Here is a 26196-nt window from a genome sequence, read left to right as displayed (position 1 = left end):
GCAGTTACAGGAAACACCACAGAGAAAGTGAGAGTTGATCCCACTCCTGCCTAATCCGGACAACTTTAAAATAACGCTGCGCTCGCCCGTTCGGAACGGCAAACATTTTTACAGCCTGCGGGCGGAGGAATGTAGTTCCTAAAAAGCGCTAAATAGCAACCTCACGTTTAATCCTTTAAGACTGAATTCCCCACCAAGGATCATTTTCAGCTTCCTCATCTGCAGGGTTAAGCACTTTCGTGTGTTCATATATAAATAACTGTCACTCATGTCGGAACACTCAAATCACAAACTCACTTTCCATTTGGATACACGAAGAAAAAAAATCTCCTCCTGGTTTAGGTGCTTTGGATTACTCTCCATCAGGTGAGCACATGGATATACCTTCGAAATGTTCGCCATTTCTCTCGTCAAATTCTAAGTGCATCGAATTCGTTGCGGTAGTCATGAACGAAAGTTCGTGGATAAAAGTTAAAAGTTGCAACGCACGGTTAAAAGTTATGGAATTTAGAGAAATGTCGAAATTGTTCTGATTTATGTTGTGATTGACTTCTGATGTCCATCTGTCATGAAAATGTATCTCCGGTGCGACAAATTTAGCTTATGAAATACGCGTCGTGGGAGCTCATAGGAGCTTTGCTGTGCTTCTTCATTTACAATGACTTCATACATACTAGAATGAAGCGTCAGGGGTTCCAGCATTTTGTTCGTAATCAGTCCCTGGGCACTCAAAAACGAATCTACAAGATGAAAACGGAGCCTATCTGGAATAATGTTTAACTCTCTTTTTTTTTTTCAAAATTTAAATAATAGTTTTAAAATTTTCAATATTTTGCTCTGCATTATTTGAATGCTATAAAAAGCAAAGCCAAATGAATGAGAAAAGCGAGAGAAAAGTGGATTGACAAATACAGTTTGTCTAAAATAATTTCAGCTTCAAGTGTAATTGCTTACTAAATGATTTAAGATAGCTTGCCCGAGTATTTAAAACCGTTAATACACAACGAATTCCATTGGTAGTAGTTCAAATGAGCAGAATCTTCAATGTTTTCATTTCATGCAAGAGCTGAAAATATTGGAGTAAAACGGTTGTTGTTTAACCTGAGAAATATTCTGTTATTTGACGATTTAAAATTTTAAAGTTTAAAATAAAAACGTTTTTAAATAACTGCTTTAGTTATTTTATCGATAATGAAATGTCAGAACAATAATTACAAACGAACTTATGAATCCCGTTCGCATGTTTCTAGAGTGTTATAGAGTGTTAACATACATATGTGCAGTAAACATAAAAACGTCCTGCAAGCGTTCAGTTATTGCAACTGTTCCGTGAAAATTCGTAAAACAATGCAAGAATAATGCTAAAAAATGTAACCAATAAACTAAATGATTACTTGGCGATTTTACTAACGTGTAACTTCTATCTATATCTTTACCAAAGAGTTTGTTTTAGAATCTAAGGAAATAACTTCATCTTGTGATTTTTCTAAATAAGGTAAAGAAAGTTTTTACATTCTTCAAAATGTTGTCAATACTAAAAATTTTATGTTATGCTCATAGTGTGCTATAATGTGTTTAACTAAAGCAAATTTTGAACAATGGAAAACAAATTTGTAGTAATATGCTTTGAGGCTCTTTATAATATAAAGAAAAATACTGCAGAAAAGTTTTTTTTTTTTCACTAAAATATTTTATTTAAGAGAATAATTTAAAATAGCACATTTATTTGTACGACGGAAGTAATGACTCCTATTTTTCGCGGAATTCCTTTTTAGTATAATAATGCAGGGCAAAAGTATTTCAGCTAAATGGTTTACATTGAGTATCGCATGCTCCTAAACTGAAAAATTCTAATCATTCAAGAAAACAGAGAATATCTTATTTCATAGAAAGGAAAAGATGAAGGAATTGTCGCTTTGAAAAATTTAAAGATATTTTTCAGAAACTAGAAATAATCTTTTTAAAAAGTTAATGTTACATTTCAGTTGCACAGATTTTGAAAGTAATTGCAAAATTTTGAATAACAGAAAGAAATTCTTATCCGCACATTACTATTTATTTCAGAAAGCTGATTTTTTTCATTTAGTCACAATGTATACAAACCGCTGTCGTTTTTAAATACTACTAGGGAAGAAAAACTACTTCATACATAACTTCAGGACGGGCCTTTGTAGATTGTAGCACTGCCTAAAATTATAAACGTTCCTACATCAGGCACTATTACACGCTAGATAAAGCACATTCCGAAAAAAACTCTCAAACTTTTCTTCGAAATTATACAATATACCGACATATAGCAGCCCGAGCTCAGAAGCACAGCTAGATTATTTCTGTAAAAATTTCGTTCGCTGATATTTAAGAATATTTATTCTTAAATTAGTGTGTCAAAATTCACTGTTATGCATTTTTTTAAACATTTACTCATTAGTATTTTATTTAATAATACTTTAATTTTTCTTACTGTACTAAATAATACCGTAAACAATATTTTAATTAGCTGCAGCAGTAGCTAAATATTTCAGTAGCTGCCGCATTGCAAAAATTTCAAAAACATTCTGTCATTTTATGTTATTTTTAAAAGAAACTTTTTTTTGTAGGGAGTTCTTTTTCAATAATAAAAATGGAAAGCATTTCTCTCTGTGGACAAGACTTTAGCAGTCAACTAAACCTATCGAATTATTTTGTTAAACATTGAATCGATGAGCGACAGTTGATCGCATTTATATATACAATCTCTTTCAAAATTCAGTTTTTGATCCTGATCAATTTTTAGTGCAGTATTTCAAACGTGTAATTATTCAATTGCTTTTTAGCCTAAATGTACAATTAAATCGATCACTGATAGATAAAGCATACTTCAAAAGGAATCAGTAATTGTGTAACGATACTTTAAGTAATGCTGAAAACTTTAAACATTTATAAAGTTACAAGTTAATCACGCGTCATTTTATATTGTATCAGTAATTTGAAACTTTAAAAGAGAAGTATTTGTTTTAGAAAGTGATTCATATTAATAACTATTTAGAGAAAGAAAAATAGTACCCCTAAACGAGGGAGCGGACCTAAGCCAACTCAAGTTGTCCGTCCCGTTTGCTAACCAACCGATAACGGGGATAAAGTTTCTAGCCAATTAAAATATCAGTAATAATCTGCCTGTTGCAATTATGCTATACGTGATGCATTAGAGCATTTTGGGTGGTCCATACCACACGTGTATTGTCTTAGATGAATAAAAGTTTAATAATACAAAAATATTTAAAACTTAAATTCAATAACTTTAAATGCTTTAATTAAATTTTAATAACGCGATTATTGTGCCTTTTATTCATATTTCCTGTTATTTTCTCGCTCTCAGCCAAAATGAACTCCAACAAATTCTTTGCTCTCTTGGTTATCTCTTGTATGCTCTCCGTGGACATACTGATTCCCGCCGTACTAGCCGGTCACCATGGTGGACGAGGAGGTCATGGGTTGGAACTCCTTCTCGCTGCCGGTATCCTGGCTAAATTGCTGAGGAAGAAGGGTCATCATCACCACCATCATGGACATCACCATCACGGTCATCACCACGGCCATCATGAATCCAAAATGGTTGAAGTTGTTCATCTGGGACCACCCATGGGAGGATACTCTTCTCATTTCCCTACTTCCGGAGCTCCTTACCCAGGCACCGCTCAGACTTCCTTCGCCGGAATGGCTCCCCAGGCCACTACTTCATTTTCTTCATCCGTAGAGTACCCGTTCATGCCCTCTGCCTCTCATGCTTTACCTCTGCATCACATGCCTTACGGAGGTCCTGCATCAGCAGCATCTTTCCTTGGTTACGAGCCCCAGCCCATCAACTATGGTCCTCCTCCAATGCCTGAGCCACAGCCCCAACCTCATCAGCGGTAAAATAGCAACATCGAACGATAGTCATTTTGTTAAATTCCATTCGGGATATTTACTACTGAATTTAGTATTACAAGTGGGTTTATTAATGTTATGTAGAAAGAAGGAATAGAGTAAGACGTAGACGAAGACCAATTCTAATTAGTCAGAACATTACATTAAATTGTAGTCCTTCGTGTTTTGGCTGTTATTAGGTATAGGAAGACAGTAGTGAAATTAGTAAAAGCGACATGCATTAAGTATAATATGAAATTCTTAATGAAAAATTTTGATCATATTTGAAATCAGTATTTTAACCGTTCAATTATGAGCCATTGCAAATGTAGTTTCAATCTATTTTTTCTATGACAAAATGTTCTGAATGTCTATTTTGCTAATTTCATGCGGAATAATTCTTCCTAAACTTCGAGATTAACCTGACAGAAAGAAGTAGTGATGTATATGCACTTAGTACATGTGTTGTGATGATGTATTTCATTTTGTGTTGTCTAACGAAAAATGTATTGTAAATAGTTGTCATTGAGCAAAGATAACATTTAAAAGATGTGTATCGAGATGTCGTAAATGGATAGAATTATTTATGAGATGAAGTTCTTGTGGTATTTTATGAGTGAGTCATATGAAACTGTATATAATGTACATAAATTTCATCAGTAATAAAATCATTAAAACAATTAAGTTTCTGTTAATCCTCCATTAGCAACACTATCATTTTCAGCGGATTTAGATCCAATACGAGATAAAAGGATGCTGATTTAATTTTCAAAAAACTTCGGTAAAATTACTTAATTTGTCAACAGTCATGTTTGAGAGAGCTTTCAGCAACCCTTTACTGAACAAGAATACCAGCAAAACACTCCTTACCTATGTAAAATCATCTGGAGTGAAGTGGGGACAGAATTTCAATATTTCAAATTAAGGAGCTTTTTTTTCTTTTGGATGACGAGACAAATAAAAATTCGAAAATTGTGACCATGACCAACCATTATTTCTAAGAGCACTTAAGAAGAAAAATTTTGACTTTATGAATGATTGCTAGCAAAGGAAATCATTTCTTCTTACCTCAGCGTGTTTCCATTTACTGTAGAGACTATGGGGCACATATAAATAGGTATTTCTGATGATGATTTAGGTAGATGATCACTATCTAAACGAGCTGATGTGTGCATCATATGACTTCCTTTTACTCCAATTTAATGTAATTTCCCTATTATTGGCCATTTTAATGTGATTCAATTGTTCACTCTCTAAATATCACCAACAGTGGCCAAATTGAAACCAAATTTAAAATTTAAAAAAAAAACGCCAAATTTGTCGCCAACAGCAACTAGGCCCCACCAGGAGTTTACGTACCAAATTTCAACTTTCTAGGATGTACCGTTTTTGAGCTATGCGAGATACATACACACATACGCACATACATACGTACATACGGACGTCACGAGAAAATTCGTTGTAATTAACTCGGCTATCGTCAAAATGGATATTTCGGGTGTCTATAGATTCCTAGGCATATGTTCACGTGTGGTCGGATCGAAAAAAAACTCAACATTCATTCGGGGGTGAGAAAAATGGAAATTAAGGCCGATTTTTGAGTGAAATGTTTTTCGCGAATACAATGCTTCCTTTTTTTGTAAAAGAAAGTAAAAATCAGTTTTAAAACTTAGGAATTTCAAGAGAAACAATACGGAATCTATCCATAAGTTGCACGTGATTCGTTGAATGCTCCAAATGGAATCACAAAAAAAAAAAAAAAAAATAATGACAAAGTTAAATTATTTGCCGAATTTAAGAATATTGCAATTTTGGGACAACTTGCCACCTTAAGGGGAAATGATAAAACGTCAGTTAATATTTATGGATTTAATGATTTGTTTTCCGTAAAGCATTTCAACATATATTCTAGTATGATTATTTGGCTTGGCTTAAAAGCAACACGAATAACATAAATACAGTTAAAAAAACAAAAGGAAAATGTCCACTTCTCCCCTAACCACGGGAAATCTTGACAGGTAACCGGCACAGGAGGAATTCGAAACAAAATATTTTCTAAAAAAAATTAGAAATGCATTAGGAGAATCAAAAAATTTACAGATTCAGCACACAATAACAATAACGTACCACCCCTACCCCTTTAAAATGAACACTTGTTGCATGTAAGCTGAGTTTAAGTGCCATTTTCTACACAAGCCTCATGTCGGCAACACATTTCATCAACTTCTGTTCCGCAGTATCATGATAATAATAACCATCGAACACACCACAGTCACTTTTAATGTTCTCTATATCCCTCAAAGTACTTGGTACCATTCCTTCCTAAATTTTAGGTCCATGACTCGATATCTTATTGTGCAATTGCTTCCTGTATTCTCCAGACTGTGGACCTAAAATTTCCTAGCATTGAAGAGAAACCCCAGAAATCTAAGGATATTGTCTCCACCAAAATTTGAATCCTGTTCAATTGCATGATAAGCACGTACTCTCAGTGGCGAAACCTAGGAGGAGACCACAGAGCCCAAACCCCTAGAATTCAGTGTTAAATGTTTTTCAAAACTATTCATTTTTATTAAAGAGAAGAAAAGAACGCGTCTTGGGAAAGAAAGTGATTTTACAAAGAGAAAAGAAAAAAGTTGGGAGAAAATCTGGATTTAAAAGAGATTTTTTAGTAAAAAATTTCAATAGTTACTGCTTATCGGTTAGCTAATTCCCCCCCTTCCCCTCCCCGTCCTGTTTATCTTATTTTTCCTATTTTTTCGTCAGAAATAAGATTTTTTAAAATGCTTCTCCTTCGAAGCCTCCTCTCAACAAAAGCATCATAGACCATTTCAAATTTCGTCTCCAGAAAGTCAACAAAGCTAAAATTACGTTTTGAAAACTAAAAGTAGCAAAATGTTTCCTAGGAAAAAGCCCCAGACCCCCCTCTCCCCTCCTATTAGATGAGATTTCTTTTCCCAATGTTTTCTTCCATTTCGAAAATAATTTCCAACTATCTTTAATTTTTGATTTTACTCTCGAGCTTAATCATTTAGTATTGTAAAGCTTGCTTAAGGTAAGATTTGGAATTTCGCTTTGACTTCTTTAAACTATTCCACAGCTCTTCTAAAGCTCGTTAAAAATTCGAACAAACTTTGTCTTATGCAGAAAATTCCAAGCTTTCGGTTTTCCAAAAATTTAAGAATGTGTATGCGATATTTCTTTCCCATATTAGCAAATTTATGTGAAAAATGGGCTGAAAATTGGAATAAAAAAAGAACAAAATCGAAAAATCACAGCGAGGTGCACACACTTTTCTACAAACTAATTGTGTGTCAAATTTCATGAAAATCGGCAGAACGGTCTAGGCGCTAGAGCTCCAGAGATCCACTCTTTTAGCTTTATTATTAGTAAAGATAGGGCTTTTAGTTACACTGAGCTGTATTTAGTATTTAAGTTATTTTTTACATGTTTATAACAGACAAATGCTAAAAAGAAATATTTAGAAACTAGAATTATCGAATTGTAAATTGATAATTTTCTAAAATTCATCATTTAGAACAAAAATGTACGTGTTTCATTATCGTGTTAACCCGATAATAAGACCCGGTTTTAAAATTCATTTTTGTTTTGCAAAAGAAACGGCAGAGCTTACCTTCTGGGGATGTCATATCTTTTTATGCAAAATTATTAATATTGTTTCACGTTCAAAAAAAGGCCTTTAATTGGGTTCAAAAGGAATGCATTTATTTGAGTTCAAACGAAGCACAGAAAATAAAAATTAAGAAATATATTAGTTCAAGTTCAATGTATTTTATTTTTAAAAAAACATTGTAAAATGAGCAAAATCATTAATACAATCATACCTTTGAGCGTGGATCCAGAGAGGTCTTGATCTCGCATTTAGACGATCAAAGGAAGCATAAAATTGCGTTTTGAGGTGTTCAGATTCCAAAATTAATAGGGGTGAGCCCCAGAGCTCAGAATTGTGCTCGAGTATTATACTCACGTCCCCCTCCCTTCTTTTTACTTTCTTCTATATTTAATTTATAGAAGAAAGATTCGTGCAAATTTTCGAAACGTTCGAATTTTAACGAATTCCAACGTTTTGAGGTATGCTGCTGAGTCTATTTCGACCATTTTTGGAAAGTGTGTGTGTGTGTGAAAAGTTTTTCGTGGTCACTCTACAGCAAAAAATACCGCATGAAATTTGATACACATATATGCTCCTATGTGAACTTGTGTTCATTCATTTTTGGCGCGAATTCCTCCGAGGGGGTGGAGCAATGGGACGCTTCTTTAGCGTTTCTTAGCGTGCCTGCTATTCCCCAGGAAGTAACTGGCGGAATCAAACAAAATTTAGTCCATATGTTACCCCTAACAAATACAGGTACTGATTCAATTTTGGTTCCAATAGCTCAAACGGGGGTTGAGCTATAGAACGTTTTTGTTGTCAATTGTGACTGCTGTATCTCAAGAAATAAAGAACGGAATCAAACAAAAAATGATCGACAAGTAGCCTTTAGAGGGTAAAAGAGCTGAATCTATTTTGGCGTCAATAGCTGAAAAGGGGGTGGCGCAATCGAACGTTTTTTTTTTCCATTGTGAGTGCCATGTCTCAAAAAGTAATGCCGTAATGCTACATTCTGGATGAAATTTGGAATAAATGTGAATTCATATGTGAACAGGCGTTGGTTCAATTTTGGCGCCAATCGCTCCATGGGAGAGCTGATTTTTTTTTTTTTTTTTTTTTTTTTATGTGAATGAAAATAGCTTTATAAATGCAACAATAGGAAAGATAAATCGTTATAGATTTGTCTGCGTATTTCGAGTGATTTTAATTGTTGGAAAATTACCAGAAAATCGCGATAACTTAAACTGTTAACTGCTGCCATGTTGTGTTTTTTAACTGTTGCCATCTTGTATTTGTTAACTGTTGTCATCATGTGTTTGTTAACTGTTGCCATCTTGTGTTTGTTTAAATTTTCATTCTTTGCTTTGCTTTTGAGATAAATCGGGAATTGGGATGGTCGTCAAGTTTTGGCGTGTGTAATTTTGTTTTTGTTGGGAATATTGCTTCCTCGTCAAGCATGGGGAGAGATCAGAATTATAAGAAATATATAGAAAAAAGTTTCGTGATGGCAACAGCATATTAGTTTTAAATCGTTCTTTTGAAACACGATCTTAAATTGGGGTGAAACAAGATCTTAAATAGGGGGTATTCAGGGGAAGATCTTCCATTAGCAGCACCGAGAAAAATTATGCTAGGGTCTAGCTGATTTTTAATTAGGTCGTATCTTTGGGGAAATACAGTAAGTTACCAAACACTAAGGTTTTCTCTGTCTCTCTTACAATGATCCAGATTTTACGGAAATAGTAGTTTCATGGTTTAAAAAAAAAAGTCTGGTGTAATTAGTATTTACATAGAATTAAAAAAATGCATTCCTCAAAAATAATCACATAAAATATTGAGCATAACTTTATAACTCCACAAATCTCCAAATTATTAGCTTTTATTAGAATGATTATCTTTACCTTTCCGCGTTTCCCATGTTATCCAGAAAAAAAATGTATTTCAGCTTGGTATGTGCTCTAACCTGCGAGATTCATATGAGGTCGGCAATAAGAGTCGTTTTTTTTTCTTCTTTAAATGTAATATTACGTTTTATTGTTGATTTGGGGTTTGTATTGTTCTTCATTTTCGGTTTTCCTATGCATTCTTCAAAATCATTTAGTCTTAATTACACGTTTACTGTTTAAAGATGTTTTTGGACGTGTAATTTCAACGGTAGAAGAGAGTCGAGAGGAGTGGGACAACCCTACATGTAAGCCAAAATAAAATGGGAAAAATTGTTTTCAATTTGTCCAGCAGACGTAGCAACTTTAGACATCAACCAACTAAGCTAGAAACTAGGGAGTGCATTACTGGACCAAAAATGCAATACCGGTATTCGGTATTTTTTTCACGTGATACCGGAATACCGGGATTAATACCAGAGTCAGAAATTTCCCAAGAAGCATTCAAAACATACGTTGCTATGTTTTATTATTTTGTTCAAAGAGTGCATTATTTACTTATTGTGAACAAATATAAAATAAAGGAACAAATATCATAATAAAAAGATAGATCATAATAGAGAAGAAACACAATGCATCTATTTAATTTTCACTAAGCTTTTAACTCACTTTAGTGAACAAATTCCCTGCAGTTGAAAAAACGGTTTCGGAATTCATGCAGGCGGTGGTCCTGTTGATAATGCACATTACACCTCCTGTAATTGCTTGCAAGTTCTTCATCTTCAAATAATTCGGTCTTTAATTTCTTGGTTTTTAAAATAATGTTTTTGTGAGTGTGGTTGTTTCTTTCGTATTGTGGGTAGTTTTTTATATATTTTTTAATCATAATTGTTTATCGCTAATTGAAACTGTTCTTCGAGCGACCATTCTTTTCCAGAATTAACATCATCTCCAGCGATTTTCTCTTGGTCAGAAAAGGTTTGTATTCGTCTTTATTGCTCAGTGGTTTGAAATTTACAATAAATTTGATCTTGTTAGTTTCTTCTTTTTTTTCTATTCGTTTCCTTTTCGAAATTCTTTGCAAATATGTAAGAAAATATAGTCCAACTGATTATGCCTCATTTCTTTGCAAATGTTTCTGAAAATATATCTTTGCAAAATAAATAAAATGGCATTATAAATATTATCTCGCTTGGTATAAAACTGAATAACAAGACAGAACAGCACGCTATAACGTTGGGAACAACAATAGACTGTTTGTTATACTAACAAGAAAAAGTTTTTTCACAAAAATCAGTACATTTGAGACAAATAATTAAAAATATACATATATATATCGTAAAGAATTGCTGCAATTGATAGTTGGAATAATTTGTCCGTAGCACACCACTTAAATTCCAACGCTTCATTACACTTAAAATTAATTTTCACAAGAGGGCAAGTCTAGGAAATGGTACCAGCAAATACCGGTATTACGAAGTTGCAAAAGAGCTCCAAATACCGATGATCAGTATGTCAGTATATCGGTATTGCAATCACTGCTAGAAACAATTTTTCACATCATATTTCAGCATTAAAGCACCCGTTATCCCATTCCTCCCGACTCCATTTTCATAATCTTCGCAGATTAGGGAAGATCCTAATAAGTAGATTAGAAGAATGACTTCATTTTAATAACGAGTCATATTCATGATGATGTTTTTACCAAAGATGATATTTTGAAGGTTTTTTTTTTTCTTTCTTTCTTACGCCAATACCTCCCATGAAAAATTCTATACTTGAACCATAATTGAATTCAGTAAAATACACTGTAAAAACGATTTAGAAACGTTCCTGGAAAATAATAGGCAGCTGATGTGTCCAATTTCTTCCTGTAATATATCTTGGAAAAACCAGGAACGTTTTATGCTAAAAGTCAGTAACCTCTCTGAAATTAACATTGAAACTTTCTGAAGAACTGCGAAATCTCCCCTGTTAAAGCCAGTCGTGTCTCTAGAACCTTCTAGAAAATTAAGTAGGTTTAGTGTAATTGATTAGAACCTTCCTGATTTACCAAGAAGGCTCCATAAGAATCAGAGCGACCACGGCCAAAGCTATGCAAGAAGGAATCCAGCATATCTCTTGCCTGCAATTTCTGCATTGCAAAGTTTTAGCTATCCATTGACTTTTTTTTTCGCTCGCGTTGGAGCTTAGTCAATTTGGACATGCAGTAGGCAACCGTAGGCCGATACACTTAATAAATACGCTCATTCAATCTTTAAACTGGTTGCAAAATATATTTTCCACAACAGTGAAAAGTCTGCACGCGTGCAACTTGTAGCGATTCAGGAAACTTTTTTGTGAAGATACTTGTTTTTACAGGGAAATAGGTGAAAACGTGTGAAATCCCGAGACGTTTCACGGAAATAACCAGTAACGTTTCGGAATTTTTTTGCAGTGCAGTTGAGGTCCGAATCGGTATTAGGGTCTATCATTTTTTTTTTTTTTTTTTGGAAATTCAAAATTTCACGCTCATAAAACGTTGCCCCAAAAGAACCACATATACCGCTTTTTTTTTACTTAAATCAAGAAATGTTTAGGCATGCCGCACAAAAGTCCAAAATTTATAATTTTCTCTAAAAAATTAATTTTTCTATACATTTTTCTAAACGTAAAGGATTTTTTTTAAAATTCAAGTTGACTGATGTAAACAAGAAAGATGAACATTACTGTTAAAAACTTTTGCTATTATGTAATATTTAGATCTCCGTATAGTAATCAAAAATAAGGATGTTTTAAAGTTAAGTATAAATAAATTTTGGAACAAATAAAATATATTGAGATGAATAAAAATGCTTCTGACACAATTTCTGATGATTCTCATGTGAAATGACTTCCCGAGTTCAAATATGACCAAAGTTTTCCGACATCACCCACCACTATGGGAGAATGCACCTTTCTATTTCTTCCGTTTTCGGCAATTACATTGCCATTATTTTGATTTGAAGAGGAAAGGAGCATTTATTAACCGTTAACGTTTCTCAAAAGAGCTATAAAAAATAAAAGTTTAAAAACATAAACATTTTTTTTGTAGCAAGAAGAGAAAATTGCAAATAAAAAATTAATAAGAACGATTTTTCTTTGGGGTGGGTGAGCGGGGGGTGCGAAATTTTTTTCACTTGATTTTCGCCGCCAGATCAGTGTATCGGCCTCACTGTAAATCCCATAGGGGAGACCGGGGTTAGTTGTTACGCGGGGTAAGTTGTTACATTCGAATTTAAAAATAACCGCCAGGAGAAACTGACTTTCCTTGCAGTAGATAATAGCACTCACCCATCTGCATTCTCTGAAAATCACTGAAGGGTTGCAGTCAGTAGCATGGAGAGTGCTCAAGGAAAACGGTTTTTTGAGTGTGGAAGTAATTTTTCTTTCCGCTGTTATTTTTCTATTAATGATGAAGTCGTTGAAAACAACGAATTTATTTCAATACCACGTGAAAGCCTACATTTTTAGGTAAATGATAATATTTTTAAAAGTTTTGTACAAAGATATAATACAGTAATATGTGCCAAGAAATAAAATGGCGTCGTATGGGGCAAGTTGTTACAATTTTGTTGGGGTTAGTTATTACAAGTAACAACTTGCCCCATGCAAGTTTTCATTTAATATTATGTTTTCTTTTTAAATGTGACATGGCGGAGGACTATAAAAACAAGACAGAATAGGGGCAAAACACCTAAAGAAACATACCTAGATGTGGCTAAAGAAGTAATTGCAGGTAGTTCATTACGAAAGACAGCCGATGAATTTCATGAAACTAGAGAGATTCTGCAGTAAGGTGAAAAATGCTAGTGGTGGAAAGTAGTATTTCTAATCTGTTTTATTGCATGATTTAATTCATCTAAAACTCTGTAGTTGGATGACGATAATAATAATAACAATATTTATAATTCTGATCTCTTTCGTTCTATGATTTAATTTATTGCTAATATGTATGGTTGAATAAATAATAATAATTACAACAATGATAATAACAATAAATAATGTATTATTCGAATGTAGGTCTTTCTCCAACGCTGCAGGCAGTGCAGAAGTGAAGACGGTTCGCAAACGGAAATTATAGGTCAGCGCCACTTCAACAGATATACCAGTAAAAAATGTTTTACAAGCCGAAGCTGGGTAACAAAAATCGGTGAAAATGAAATGTGTCTAACAGAGAAGAAATTAACAGACACAAAGGCAAAAAAAAAAAAAAAAAAATACAAAAAGGTGCGTTCAAACAGTGCGTCCTTCGGATGAAGATGATGAAGAATAGTTATGCATAGAGTACACTAAACCGTCCATTTCAAATGGAATGTTTTGCAGGTTTTTTCCAAAATGGCGGATTTTGTTCAGAATTTTAATAGGCTATAACTGAAGAAAAAAACTTTTTCTTGCAAAATCCTTTTGGGATATTTCATATGTCCCTTAGTTGTAACTACTGTAATTTTTTCAAAAATTCGGTGATGGTCATGTGATAGACCCTGCCTGATCTGAAATGGAATGACTCTATGTCTTTTGCAGAGTGCCGAAAATGAAAAAAGGGAAAAAAGTAGACAGTTTTCAAAATCTCACGAATTTTGACACACATTGTCTCCGCACCTATTACAGTTATAACAAAAACACATTTTTAAACGTTGAAATTAAACGCCTATGAAACTATTATAGCTACAATAAAAACTGAAAAAAGCTTTTTAAAGATAATTTTACGCTCTTTAATTCATCATGCAACAGTTTTATTCGCAAGTAAATAGTTTTTGAGCCATAAGACGAAAACTGAAAAAACACACCTAATATATATATATATATATATATATATATATATATATATATATATATATATATATATATATATATATATATATATATATATATATATATATATATATATATATATATATATATATATATATATATATATATATATATATATATATATATATATATAATCCTAGGTGGCGCTGCGAGCACTGAATAATAATTTGAACTTAGGAAAGACTTCGAAAAATAGGGGTTTTATGTCGAAATTCAAATATCATAATTGATAGTTTTTAGTTGATATCCCCGCTAAATATTACTGGAGGATTGTGTTAAATAGCCAAATATAAAGACGGGAAACATACGAATCTATGGATAAAGGGTTCGATGGTCAGTTCACTGGCGTTCGGGAGAAGTAACTCGGACGTAGATGAATACATAGATACATACATAGATAACTACGTACATACGCTTAGTTTTTAGTTACACAAAACTAGCTACGTCGACCAGCTTGGCACGTTCCACCTAGAAAATAAAAGTTATGTCAAGTTACGCGTGTTCAACAATCAGGCTTGAACAAAAAACAAAAAAAAAAAAAAAGAAGAAAAATTAATTTGAATTTTGATTTATTGAATTCAAATTATGTTTTTCGCAATCACAAGTGTGTGTATGTAGGCGTGTGTGTTTGTGTGTGGGGGGTATGTGTGTTTGTGTCTGTGCGCTGGCATAAGTGCGTGGGTAGTTGTGTGTATGAATGTGTGTGTGGGGGGTATGTGTGTGTAGGCATATGTGTTTGTGTCTGTGTGCAGGTATGAACGTGTGGGTAGTGGTGTGTATGTGTGTGTGTATGTATATGTAGGTGTCTGTATGTATGCGTTTGTGTATGTATGTTTGTCTGTGTAGGTGTGTGTGTGTGTATGTGTACGTGTGTGTATGTAGTTGTGTATGTATGCGCGTGTGTGTGTAGGACATGGACGCAACCTGGAGACGGCTTTCGCTATAGGAGCAACAGCGTGAGGAGCCGGTCAACGGTGATGGTGGGGAGGGTGGCGGTGGGAAAATAAAATCAAAGGACACCAAAAACAGTTAAATGGAAGCAATAAGCAATCGTGATTGCTCAAAAAAAAAAAAACAGTAAAATTTTGCGGCAGATTTCGGAAAAATAACCAAAAAGTAAACATTTAAAATGTACCTATTACAGGAGAAGCCTTTCAAACAAAACCCAGAATTTTATTTGCCCATATTTGAGATAAAAATGGCAACAGATTTTTCATCTCAATGATTTTCTTCGCGCTATAAATTTTAATAAAAGCATTGTTGCGGAAAGTTGAGATGAAGCACAGAATAATAATTTGAATAGAGGAGAGCCTTCGAAAAATATGGTATTTTATGTCGAAATCTAAGTGTCATATTTAATAGTTTTTAATTGATATCTCCGCCACTTATTATCGCAGGATTGAATTAAATAGCCAAACATAAAGACGGGAAGATTACGAATCCATCGATACCTGGTTCGATGGTCAGTTCACTGTCGTTCGGGAGAAGAAACTTGGACATAAATGACTACATAGATACGAGGTACATAGGTACATATGTAGATACATACGCTCAGTTTTTAATTATATAAGATAGGTATTACAAAACTGGACCTAGGAAAAAAAAACCTGCGAATTCACACAAACGGAAAAAAAAAAAAAAACTAAATGCAATTTTGTTTCACTGTTCCCTCAGTAAGCGGAAACAGTGAGACATATAGTTTTTGAATTGAAACAATTTGAAAGAATCTGAAAAACATGAATGTATCTTTTTGAATTTGGTTTTGAAATAACATATTTCTTTCGCGTCCTTGTTTGGGATTAGTATAGAATTTATTTCAATAATCCTGGATTATTTAATTGGGTTAAAATATAATCTTGTTATGTAGTATTTAATAAGGATGAAATGCTTTCACTATAGCCTTTGTTTGCCGTCTACCATTCGTACAACAGCTTCTTTCCTATGTGTTTCAGAAAATAGTTAAAATATCTTAGCTGGCTTCCTTTCTTCTAGGCATGTTGAAATTTTAAAATGTGAATTAATATTACTAAATTTAGCATATTGCAATGAAACAATAAAAATAATAACTTAAATAGAAAAAGCACTAAATGGAATTATGTTTGGGATGTTATCTTTACTAATAATAAAACTGAAAGTCTCTGTCTGGATCTCTATCTCTCTGGATTTCTGGATCTCTCTCTGACTGGATGTATGGATCTCTCTCTGTCTGGATGTCTGAATCTCTCTCTGTCTGGATGTCTGGATCTCTCTCTGTCTGGATGTCTGGATCTCTCACTGTCTGGATGTCTGGATCTCTCTCTGTGTCTGGATGTCTGGATCTCTCTCTGTCTGGATGTCTGGATCTCTCTCTGTGTCTGGATGTCTGGATCTCTCTCTGTCTGGATGTCTGGATCTCTCTCTGTCTGGATGTCTGGATCTCTCTCTGTCTGGATGTCTAGATCTCTCTCTGTCTGGATCTCTGTGACGCGCATAGCGCCTAGACCGTTCGGCCGATTTGATGAAATTTGTTACAAAATTAGTTTGTAGCATGGGGGTGTTCTTTTCTATTACACGTTTTTAAAAAAAACACAACATGGATGAATAAATTGCAGAATTATCATAACGTGGAACCGTAACATGGGCAAGCAAAGGAATATATCAAATTGGCGAGAAATTCATCATCCATTATTTGAAAATATACAGGCGAATTAAATGACCGTTTAATTCTCTACAACGGGCAAAGCCGTGCGAGTATTACTCTTATAGCTATAAAAGTCATAACTTCATTTAAGCATCCCAATTTCGTTGGTGCAGGGCTTTAGAAATTATTTTATTATTATTTGTAGCAACGGGGATAGTTGTAAATAAATTTAATTCTATGTGTAATTTATCCATTTTGAATATAAACTGTCTAGGGAGCAGTGAGCAACAAGTTAAGGGTTGTCACACTGTTCCTTCCTTGCAAAATATATACTCAATAATTGTCAATCTCAGACAAAGAAAATTAACAACATCAATCTACTGCGTACGTAATTGAACATTTGTTAATAATCTCATGTATAAGATTTCCAATATATTTCTGTAAAGTTTTTCTTACAGTTTAGAAACAGTGCAACATACAATGGAGATAATTTAATTCAGTGGGCTTAAACTATGATGACACAATTATTTTTCTTACATGATATTTTAAAACAACCTTTTTCTATAGTATTGTTCAGGCTTGAAGCATCCAAACAGAAAATAAATTACTGCTGAATCACTGTTCTCCCTGTCTCATTGTACCTACTTCTCTCTTATCTCGCTTTTCCAGTCGACCAGAAAAGTAAACGAAAACGAGCAGATGTGTGCATTACATGACTTCCTCTGACTCCAATTTAATGTCATTTTCCCATTATTGGCAATTTTAATGTGATTCAATAGTTTACTCTCTAAATATCACCAACAATGGCCAAAATGAAACCATATTTAAGAAAAAAAAAATTGCCAATTAGCGATATATCGCCAAGCGTCAGCCAAATTGTAACACCACTTGAGTTTACATCGAAATTAACAATGATTTTTCCCCAAAAGGAGGCAAAATACCCCTTTAGAAATACCCGAATACACCCAAAAGGGTGCACAAACTAGACCCCACTAGGAGTCTACGTAACAAATTTCAACTTTCTAGGACAAACCGTTCTTGAGTTATGCGACAAACATACGCACATACGCACATACATACTTACGTAGGGTCTGTGACCGGTGACTGACGTTACAATTTGACTTTATTTTTAACTTACAAATTCAGCACTGTCTTGAAATTAAATTTTGTTTCTCCTGAAAGTGATGTAAAATATCATCATATGGTACATCACTGCCCCCACACTTGTTTTCAGACTTGAGGAAATTTTTTTTGTGTGATATTAAGGGGAATAAAAAAACGTGACTGATGTTACGCAAAAGAGACATTGAGAAAATTGACTTATATACAATTTGAAATCCTCTTCAAACTAATAACGTAAAATCTAAACAGATTTTTCCCCTTAAAGTAGAGACGTGATGAAAACACTTTGTTTTATTCGATAAACTTAAAAACAGAAAATATAAAAATTATTTAACCCCCGTGACTGATGATACAAAGATTTTGTGACTGATGTTACATTTACAATAAATTACTGCAATTATAAATTATTTCTCCTCAAAAATGAAATTAGCACATGTTTTGTTTAAAATTGTATTTAAATTACAAGAAAAGTACATTTGTAAAATTTTAAAAGTTATATTTTTGATGTATTTCATAAAATAAAAAGTCATCTTGCATTTAATACATCTAGTGCGCTAATTATTTTATTCCTTTCTCATGTGAATAATAAATTTCATTTCACATTGAATTGACAGGCTATTTCCTATGTTTTTCTGCTTGAATCTTGACAGTTAGGGTCTGGTGGGGGAAAGTGGTCAATGGGGTAAAGTGGTCATTCGTGAAATAAATGGCTATAGCTTGGAAATAAATGTTTGAATGAATGTGAAAATTTTATTATAGAGTAGGGCAGTTAGAAACTACATTTTGAATACAAAGTTTTACAACTGGCAAAATTTTATTTGGTGAAAAAAAATATTTTGTGTGAATATGAAAAGTTTTAAATATATAAACACCTCTTTTAACTTCCTTGGGAAAATTTGTTTGATAGAATTATGAACAGATTGACTGCATAGAAAGCTTTCTACATGTCTCAAGAACTCTTACTCATTAGCAGTTAGCTGAATCTCTTTTGGATAATTTTTTAGAACAATTTAAGTAAGCTGGGGTAAAGTGGTCATAATACTAGGCTTAACAAATGTTGTTCTTCTAATGCCACTTAATCGTTAAGTATAAGGAAGATATAAATTAAAATAGTAATTTCACATAATATGTATTGTTTTTACAGTAAACGGGGTTAAATTTACGAGTTTATGCATATGCATACGCATATACTCGTGTAGGGACGTATATAGAAGTATTCACATAAATGCACCAATAAATACGTATGAGTAACTGCAAGTATTTTAAATCTATACAGATATACATTCGGCTATAAGTCAGTCTTAAAGGAGCGTAGCTAAATATTCTACGAAATGTATAAAAGTCTTTGAGGATTTCAACTAATTCACTGACAGCTACTTCTAATGTTTGCTGAAACTAGCTTCAAACTTTTATTTTTAACCTCTCCCCCCCCCCCCCCATTTTCTTTCTTTTTTTTTTTTTTTGAAAAAAAGTGCATTTTTTGCCCTTTTTTTCAGTTTTTCAAGGTCAAATAGCACCGGCTAAATATTAAACAAATTTAGCAAAATTTTTTATGGGTAATAACGGGCCCATATAGCAACTTTTCCGCACTATCCAAAAACAGATTTCCAAAAAAAGTTTTTTCGGCCCACCCTAGTATACACTCATGTAGGTAATCACGTATACATGCTTATATACTCGTGTATACACGTATATACTTGAGTAGGCACGTGCATGCATGTATCTGATGCACACATGTATCGATTCATATATGAACGTGTTTACTAATGTTTACACGACACGTATATACTCGTGTATACACACATATGCTTGTGCATATACTTGTAAATATAAAAATAACCGAAATAATATTTTGAAATATTTTGAATTTTAAGTTATTTATTTAGAAAAAATAATTTTAACAAAAATTTAGTGATGAAAAGTACTTACAGATATTTATTTAAAGTAATCTGTTACAAGGGTTTGTTTTGCAGCACGTAATTTAGACGCATTTTTCTGTACATGTATACTAAAGTCGCTAATGAGTCCGAGTCCTTCACTGTCACCATTTATCAACATAAACTTTTGCAACTGTGTGATATGTCTTAAAGCATCACTATAATTTTTGATTTTGCAATCTTCTTCTGGCTCTTCTTCTTCCTCACTACTTTCAAGATCCTCTGGAAGACTTCCTCCTGCATCTTCAATTTTCTCAGAGATGAAAGCAGTGATATCCTCATTGGTGTCATCAGTGCATAAATTTTCATCTATCGCTATATAATCGTTAATCGGAATATCACAGCCAGTGACTCGAGCAAGTTCGGAGAGTTCATTTTCTTCGTTGTTACTTTCATTGACTATTACACCTTGGATTTTAAATCCTGCTTTTTTAAAACAGTTCTGAACGCAACTTTTGGATATTGAGGAAACCGCTTTAGTGATCCACTGGATTGCATTCAATACATTCACGGACTTTGCGAGCTGAGCACTGTTTTCACTGGAAGCTTGCGAAATAACATGCCTTAAAAACAATTTCCTATATCCAACTTTAAAGTTTTGAATAATGCCTTGGTCTAAAGGCTGCAACACAGATGTAGCATTTGGTGGAAAAAATACCAATTTCACAGCCTTCAATTTTAAATTTTGTGGATGTGCTCTACAATTGTCAAGAAATAACAAAATCTTCCTATTTGTTTTGCACATTTTGTCATCAAGAGCAGTTAGCCATTCTATCATTATATTTTGAGTCATCCATGCCTTTCTGTTGAAATACCACTGAACTGATAAGGTTTTTGGGTTAATGTTTTTGAAACATCTAGGTTTTTTTGCCTTACCAATTACAAGTAGTACTTCAAATTCTCCTTCCGAGTTACAGCAGAGTAACACAGTTAACCGTTCCTTAGAACTTTTTCCGCCAGAACGCTTTTCTCCTTTAAAACATAAGGTTTTATTTGGCAAAACTCTGAAAAACAGTCCAGTTTCATCAGCATTGTATATGTCCTTAGCTTCATAACCTTCACAAATTTCTGTCAATATTTGAAGCCATTCTGTAACACACTGCAAATCTACAGATTTTTCTTCCCCACAAACAGTTTTAAAAGTAACATTATGACGTAGTTTAAACTTCTCCAGCCATCCATTAGAGGCCTTAAAGTTCTGCAATTCTAAACTTTCGGCAACTTCTTTTGCCTTTTCTTGCAACAGTACTCCACTAACTGGAATGTTCTTTCCTCTAATAGCCGAAAACCATTTAAAAAACTATTTGATCAATATCTTCTCCTTCAGTTTTCCTAAACTTAACAGTTTTAGAATTTTCATTTGAATTTGTAATCCACAATCTTTTTATTTCTTCTTTTTCCTTTAGCACATTACTTACTTGGTTTTTACTTATTTTAAATTTCTCACCTAAATCCCTTAAGCTTAGTTTTTCATTTTCTGCCACATTTATTACTTCAATCTTTTCTTTCAAAGTTAATCTTTTTCTTTTAGAAGCCATGGCTAGAATTAAAGCTTGAAAACTAAACAAATTCCTCTCAGCAACAGAGCTCTATATGACCTACCTGACTGGTGACAGGACATTAAAAGCAAAAAATCTCCTTTTTCCTACCGAATCTAAATTTAGCCTTTTAGAATAGTGACTGGGCCAATCAGTCAAGATAATCCCTGCCTTCTCCATTCTTGATTGTTAGTAAGCAACCTTCTATGCATACAGCCTTTTCCTTCTCATAAGAAACCTTATCAAACTCTTCTGAACAACACCCCTCCCCCCTGACTTGCTAGTGAAATCTGCTTAGAGTTGAATACACCAGTGTACATTCTGAGACACCTGTGGATCTTTTTCAAAGGCATTCTCAAAACTTGAGATAAGAATTTAAAAGATGAGTATGAGTGAGGGTGAGAACAAAAGCAAAATCAACAAGAAGTAATCCAGATCCACACTTTGTAAGAAACACTTTGCAGATAATTTCACCCCTTGCCCCTTCTAGAGCAATAGTATGCACTTTCCTGTTATGAATAGAAAATGTCAAGGGCGGTGCTCAAGTTGTCAGTGCTGAACCCATATGAATGGGAAAAGCATTTGGGAGTAGTTTTCAGCTAACATTTTAGTGTGATAATAGTACTTTTTCTTTGTTCATGTTTTGAAACCTATACCATTATTCCCCAGTTAGTTTGTTCAGGAAAAGTGGAACTTGAATTCTAGAAAATTCAATATTTTTTATCCATTTATGCATTAATTTTTGTTTTTTTTCGTTTCTTTGAGTGTCCCTTAAATAGAGTGTCCCTTAATGAGAGGTAAATACATTGGAGTCTCTATTCAAAGGGACTGGGACCAGCAAAAGTGTCCCTTAAATAGAGGTGTCCCTTATTCGGAGGTGTCCCTTACAGGAAGTACTACTGTATACAAATATTAGGGTTGTTTATAATGGTTTTGCATCAATTTTTAACTATGACCACTTTACCCCATGCTATGACCACTTTACCCCCCCCCCCCATGGGGTAAAGTGGTCATAAATACAAAGGGAAAAGAAAGTGTTATAAAACTACTTAAATCAATATTTATTTTCCTAAAACTCAATGTACTGTGTTCTTAATAATGCAATGTAAATATAAAACGAAAAAAGTTTTAATGTTTAAAGAATTTATTGTATCTATTATTCACATAAGTTGAAAACCTATGATTTTATGACCACTTTACCCCACCAGACCCTACTAAATGCTCTTAGTTTTTAATTGCTCTGAAATTTGCATGAAGCTGTGACATTCAGAAATATTTCTGTATCGATGATATAGCACTTTTTTTCAAATGTATTACATTCAGAATTAGTTGTATCTGTTTGTCAAATTTCATGTTGGAAAATTTATTTACGACTGCAGTTTTCCTTTGTGAAGATCAAACAAAGAGCGCTTTTAATAACTAACAGATTTTACCAAGATTTCAATATTTTAAAGAGGGATAATGCAGTTATTAATTTAAACCTATGACTTCAATACTTCAAATTTTTTCTACTCTTGTTCTACTTTATCATCTAATTTCTATTTTTAGTTCTATTCTGAACTAATTTTGGTAATTATGCTAGGTTTTTAAAATTATTTTATTTATTTTTTATCGTCCGCTCTTTTTAGCTTCTACTTTGTTTTACGTTTTGTAATTTTCATGTTTTCTTTTATTTGTTAATTATCTCGCCTCCTATTTTGCCTTTCTGCAGCAGTTAATGGCATTTGTGCAATTTGTTTGAGGTTTATTACAGAGAAGAGAAATGTTACTGATGTTATTGTGACTGATGTTACATATTTTAAATAAGTTTTAAATAATTAAATTCAACTATTTCTAAATATTTAAGGGATTAATATTAAAGACATCATCATATATGAAGAGAAAATGACTTTTATAAACTTGGGTTTGTTTTTGTTTAAGCAGTGCAAACTTTTATACAATTTTGTGACTGATGTTACATTAGTATAAGGCCTAGTTTTAAAAAAATGTTAAAAGACAATTATAACAGTTTAAAGTTTCTTTGTTGGTCTAATCTCTTCCCATTTAAACTAAATTTCAATAAAAAATAAGATTGTAGACATAACAATTAATTTTCCAAGCGAAAAAAGGGACTAACTTTTTAAGCCGCTTATACAACGACACATGGGCACTGAGTAGTGTTGTTCAAATTTGCCTATAAAACTTACAAAAAATGTGTTTGTAACTTTTTTTGCATAGCTTTATAAAATAGTCTTTTTAACCTCATATGAAAGAAAAAGATTATTGATACAAAGAAGTTTTATTTTTACTGTGATGTCTCTAGTTTCATGGAATTGCCCCCTACCTACACGCGTCAAGAGATAACTCGTTGTAATTAACTCGGGAGTCGTCAAAATGGATTTTTTGTGTGTCTATACGTTCTTAGGCACTTATCCACGTGTGGTCGAGTCGAAAAAAAAACTCAACATTCATTCGGGGGTGAGCAAAATGGAAATTAAGTTCGATTTTTGAGTGAAAATTTTTTTGCGAATACAATAATTCCTTTTTTGTAAAAGGAAGAAAAAACACGTTGCCTAAAATTCAAGACCCCGCTTCACAAAAGTGTTGTGTTTCGCAGGAAAGGGTATTTGTTTTTTCAATCAATGAAGGATATATGTATGGTTTCCATTAGTCAGAAATTGCTGAAATTTTAGCTACAAACGGTTACTGCTGTGGCTCAGGAATACCATGTACCCACCTTGTGTTATCAGAGTGAATTTTATGATCCAGTTGGTATTTACGAGTAAGGTTATGAACAGCCACCACTAGGTCAGCTGGTGCTTCATGTTCATTTGAATTTAATTAGGTTTAGCTCTAAAAATAAAAACTTTTGCACATTTAGAAGAGAAAAAGGGATATTTTTTTTCATTATTCACCCTTTCCTCATCCTATCTCTTACTGGGTACATCAGATTTTTTGGTGTCTGTTACTGGGGTTGGACCTTTTTTTTTCGAAATTGAGCAAATAAAAATAGAATTAACTAATTCAAAGGGTCTAGAACCAACCAAACTTTAGGTGAGATGTAGCTGCATGAAGTAAAAATAGCTAAAAAAAGTCTAAATACATATTAAATGGTTCAGATAATTGAGTTTACCTGAGAGGAATGTCTTGAGCATATCTGTCACTGGTGCCGTTACCGTAAATGTTCTTATTTCACTAAAAAAAGGAAAATATTCAGATTGTTTTTTTATCCGACAGAAACATTTGATTAACTAATTTTCTTTGTTGTTTTTAATAAGAATAAATGTTCTAATATGAAAGAAAAACAAATTTTTGTAGGTGAACTCACCATTTATTTGTGCATCAAAGAAATCGTTTGACCCCGGTTAGATTGCGTTTTCGGATACATGGTACGTTTTTGCTGTTTAACGACAAACGCTATGTAACAATTGCTGTAACAACATTTTCATTTTTCTAAATCTTAAAATGACATGGAATGTGTTTTTTTTTCCTTTTCTTTCTGTTTTTCTTTCTCTTGGAGCTCTACTTATATAACCAAGTTTTAGCTTTTGTTTAAATAAACCTCGGTAGATGGCGACAGCAACGAAGAAGGACCTGTTCGGCAACGTTAAACAGCTTGAAAACACAAGAACTGGTAGCGGATTTCTGTGAATGGCTGTCAATGAATGCCCTTTCCACAAGAGACAAACGTTACAATTTACTCAATTTTTTTCAAGCAATCGAAAGAAAAAAAAAAACATTTCTTATTCAACTTGAACGGAAATAATAATGACAATATTTTTTTTCTTAAAAATTAATTGTCATGATCATTTTTGAAAAAAAAAAGTCATTATTAGGGCTCGACCGATGGCATTTTTTGGCCGATGGGCCGATGCCGATTGTTGGCCGATTGTTCAAAGATGGCCGATGGCCGATGGCCGATAGTTTTCCTCCAAATGGCCGATTGCCGATGGCCGATGGCTGATGCCGTTGGCCGATGGCAAAAAAAAAGATTTAAAAAATTAATTTAAATTCTAATATTTTTAATTCAAATTATGTTTTTCGCAATCACGAGTTGCCACAGGACCCTACTCATTGGAGTTATAGTTTTTAGAAACTGCTCCTGTCCCCCCAAACCTGCCCTTCTCCTATGCGGTTAAGTGTGTATAGTTGTGTGTGTGTGTGTGTGTATGTAGGCGCGCATGCATGTGTAGGCTTGTGTGTGCGTAGACCTGTGCATACACGAAGGCGTGTATGTCTCTCTGTGTGTGTAGGTGCTTGTGCATGTGTAGGTTTGTGTGTGCATAGACTTGTGTATGCACGTAGGCGTGTGTGTTTATGTGTGTGTGTGTGTGTGTGTGTGTGTGTATGAGCGTGTGTAGGACATGGACGCTACCGATCAGGAGAAGCGGATTTCGGGGGACATTGCTCAGGATCGAAGAAACCGCGCCTGCGAGGACGGTGGGCGGGAGTGCTGCAGAGGGAGGCGGAGGGGGGGATAAAATCAGCGTAACGTCAAGGACAGTCAAATAAGAACAATAAGCAATCGTGATTGCTCAAAAAATCTAACAGAAATAAATTGATAAGATTGTCAGGGATTTAAAAGGATCATTGATTCAATTCACTTTACTTTCTTTCTACGAATAAGGAATTGTAATCACAAAAAAAAAAAAAAAAAAAAAACAGATTTCGACCTAAATTTCTATTTTACGATCACCCAATTTAAACTTCACAAGTTTTTTCGGCAAATCTGTACATGCATATGTACCTAAGAATATATGGATAACCGAAATATCCATTTTGAACG

At 33.6% G+C, this 26196-nt stretch overlaps 1 protein-coding gene across 1 annotated transcript; it reads right to left on the bottom strand.

Annotated features, from left to right (window-relative positions):
• Positions 1-19891: 19891 nt before the first annotated feature.
• Positions 19892-21611, bottom strand: LOC129235102 (tigger transposable element-derived protein 4-like). The gene is made up of 2 exons (XM_054868790.1): positions 21496-21611; positions 19892-21167 (listed from the first exon to the last, which is right to left on the bottom strand). The coding sequence occupies exons 1-2, from the start codon at positions 21609-21611 to the stop codon at positions 19892-19894; spliced, it is 1392 nt and encodes a 463-aa protein (XP_054724765.1).
• Positions 21612-26196: the final 4585 nt, after the last annotated feature.

The sequence above is a fragment of the Uloborus diversus genome, chromosome 1, assembly GCF_026930045.1.
Source record: "Uloborus diversus isolate 005 chromosome 1, Udiv.v.3.1, whole genome shotgun sequence".
NCBI classification, from domain to species: domain Eukaryota; kingdom Metazoa; phylum Arthropoda; class Arachnida; order Araneae; family Uloboridae; genus Uloborus; species Uloborus diversus.
This window is presented reverse-complemented; position numbering and strand designations above follow the sequence as displayed.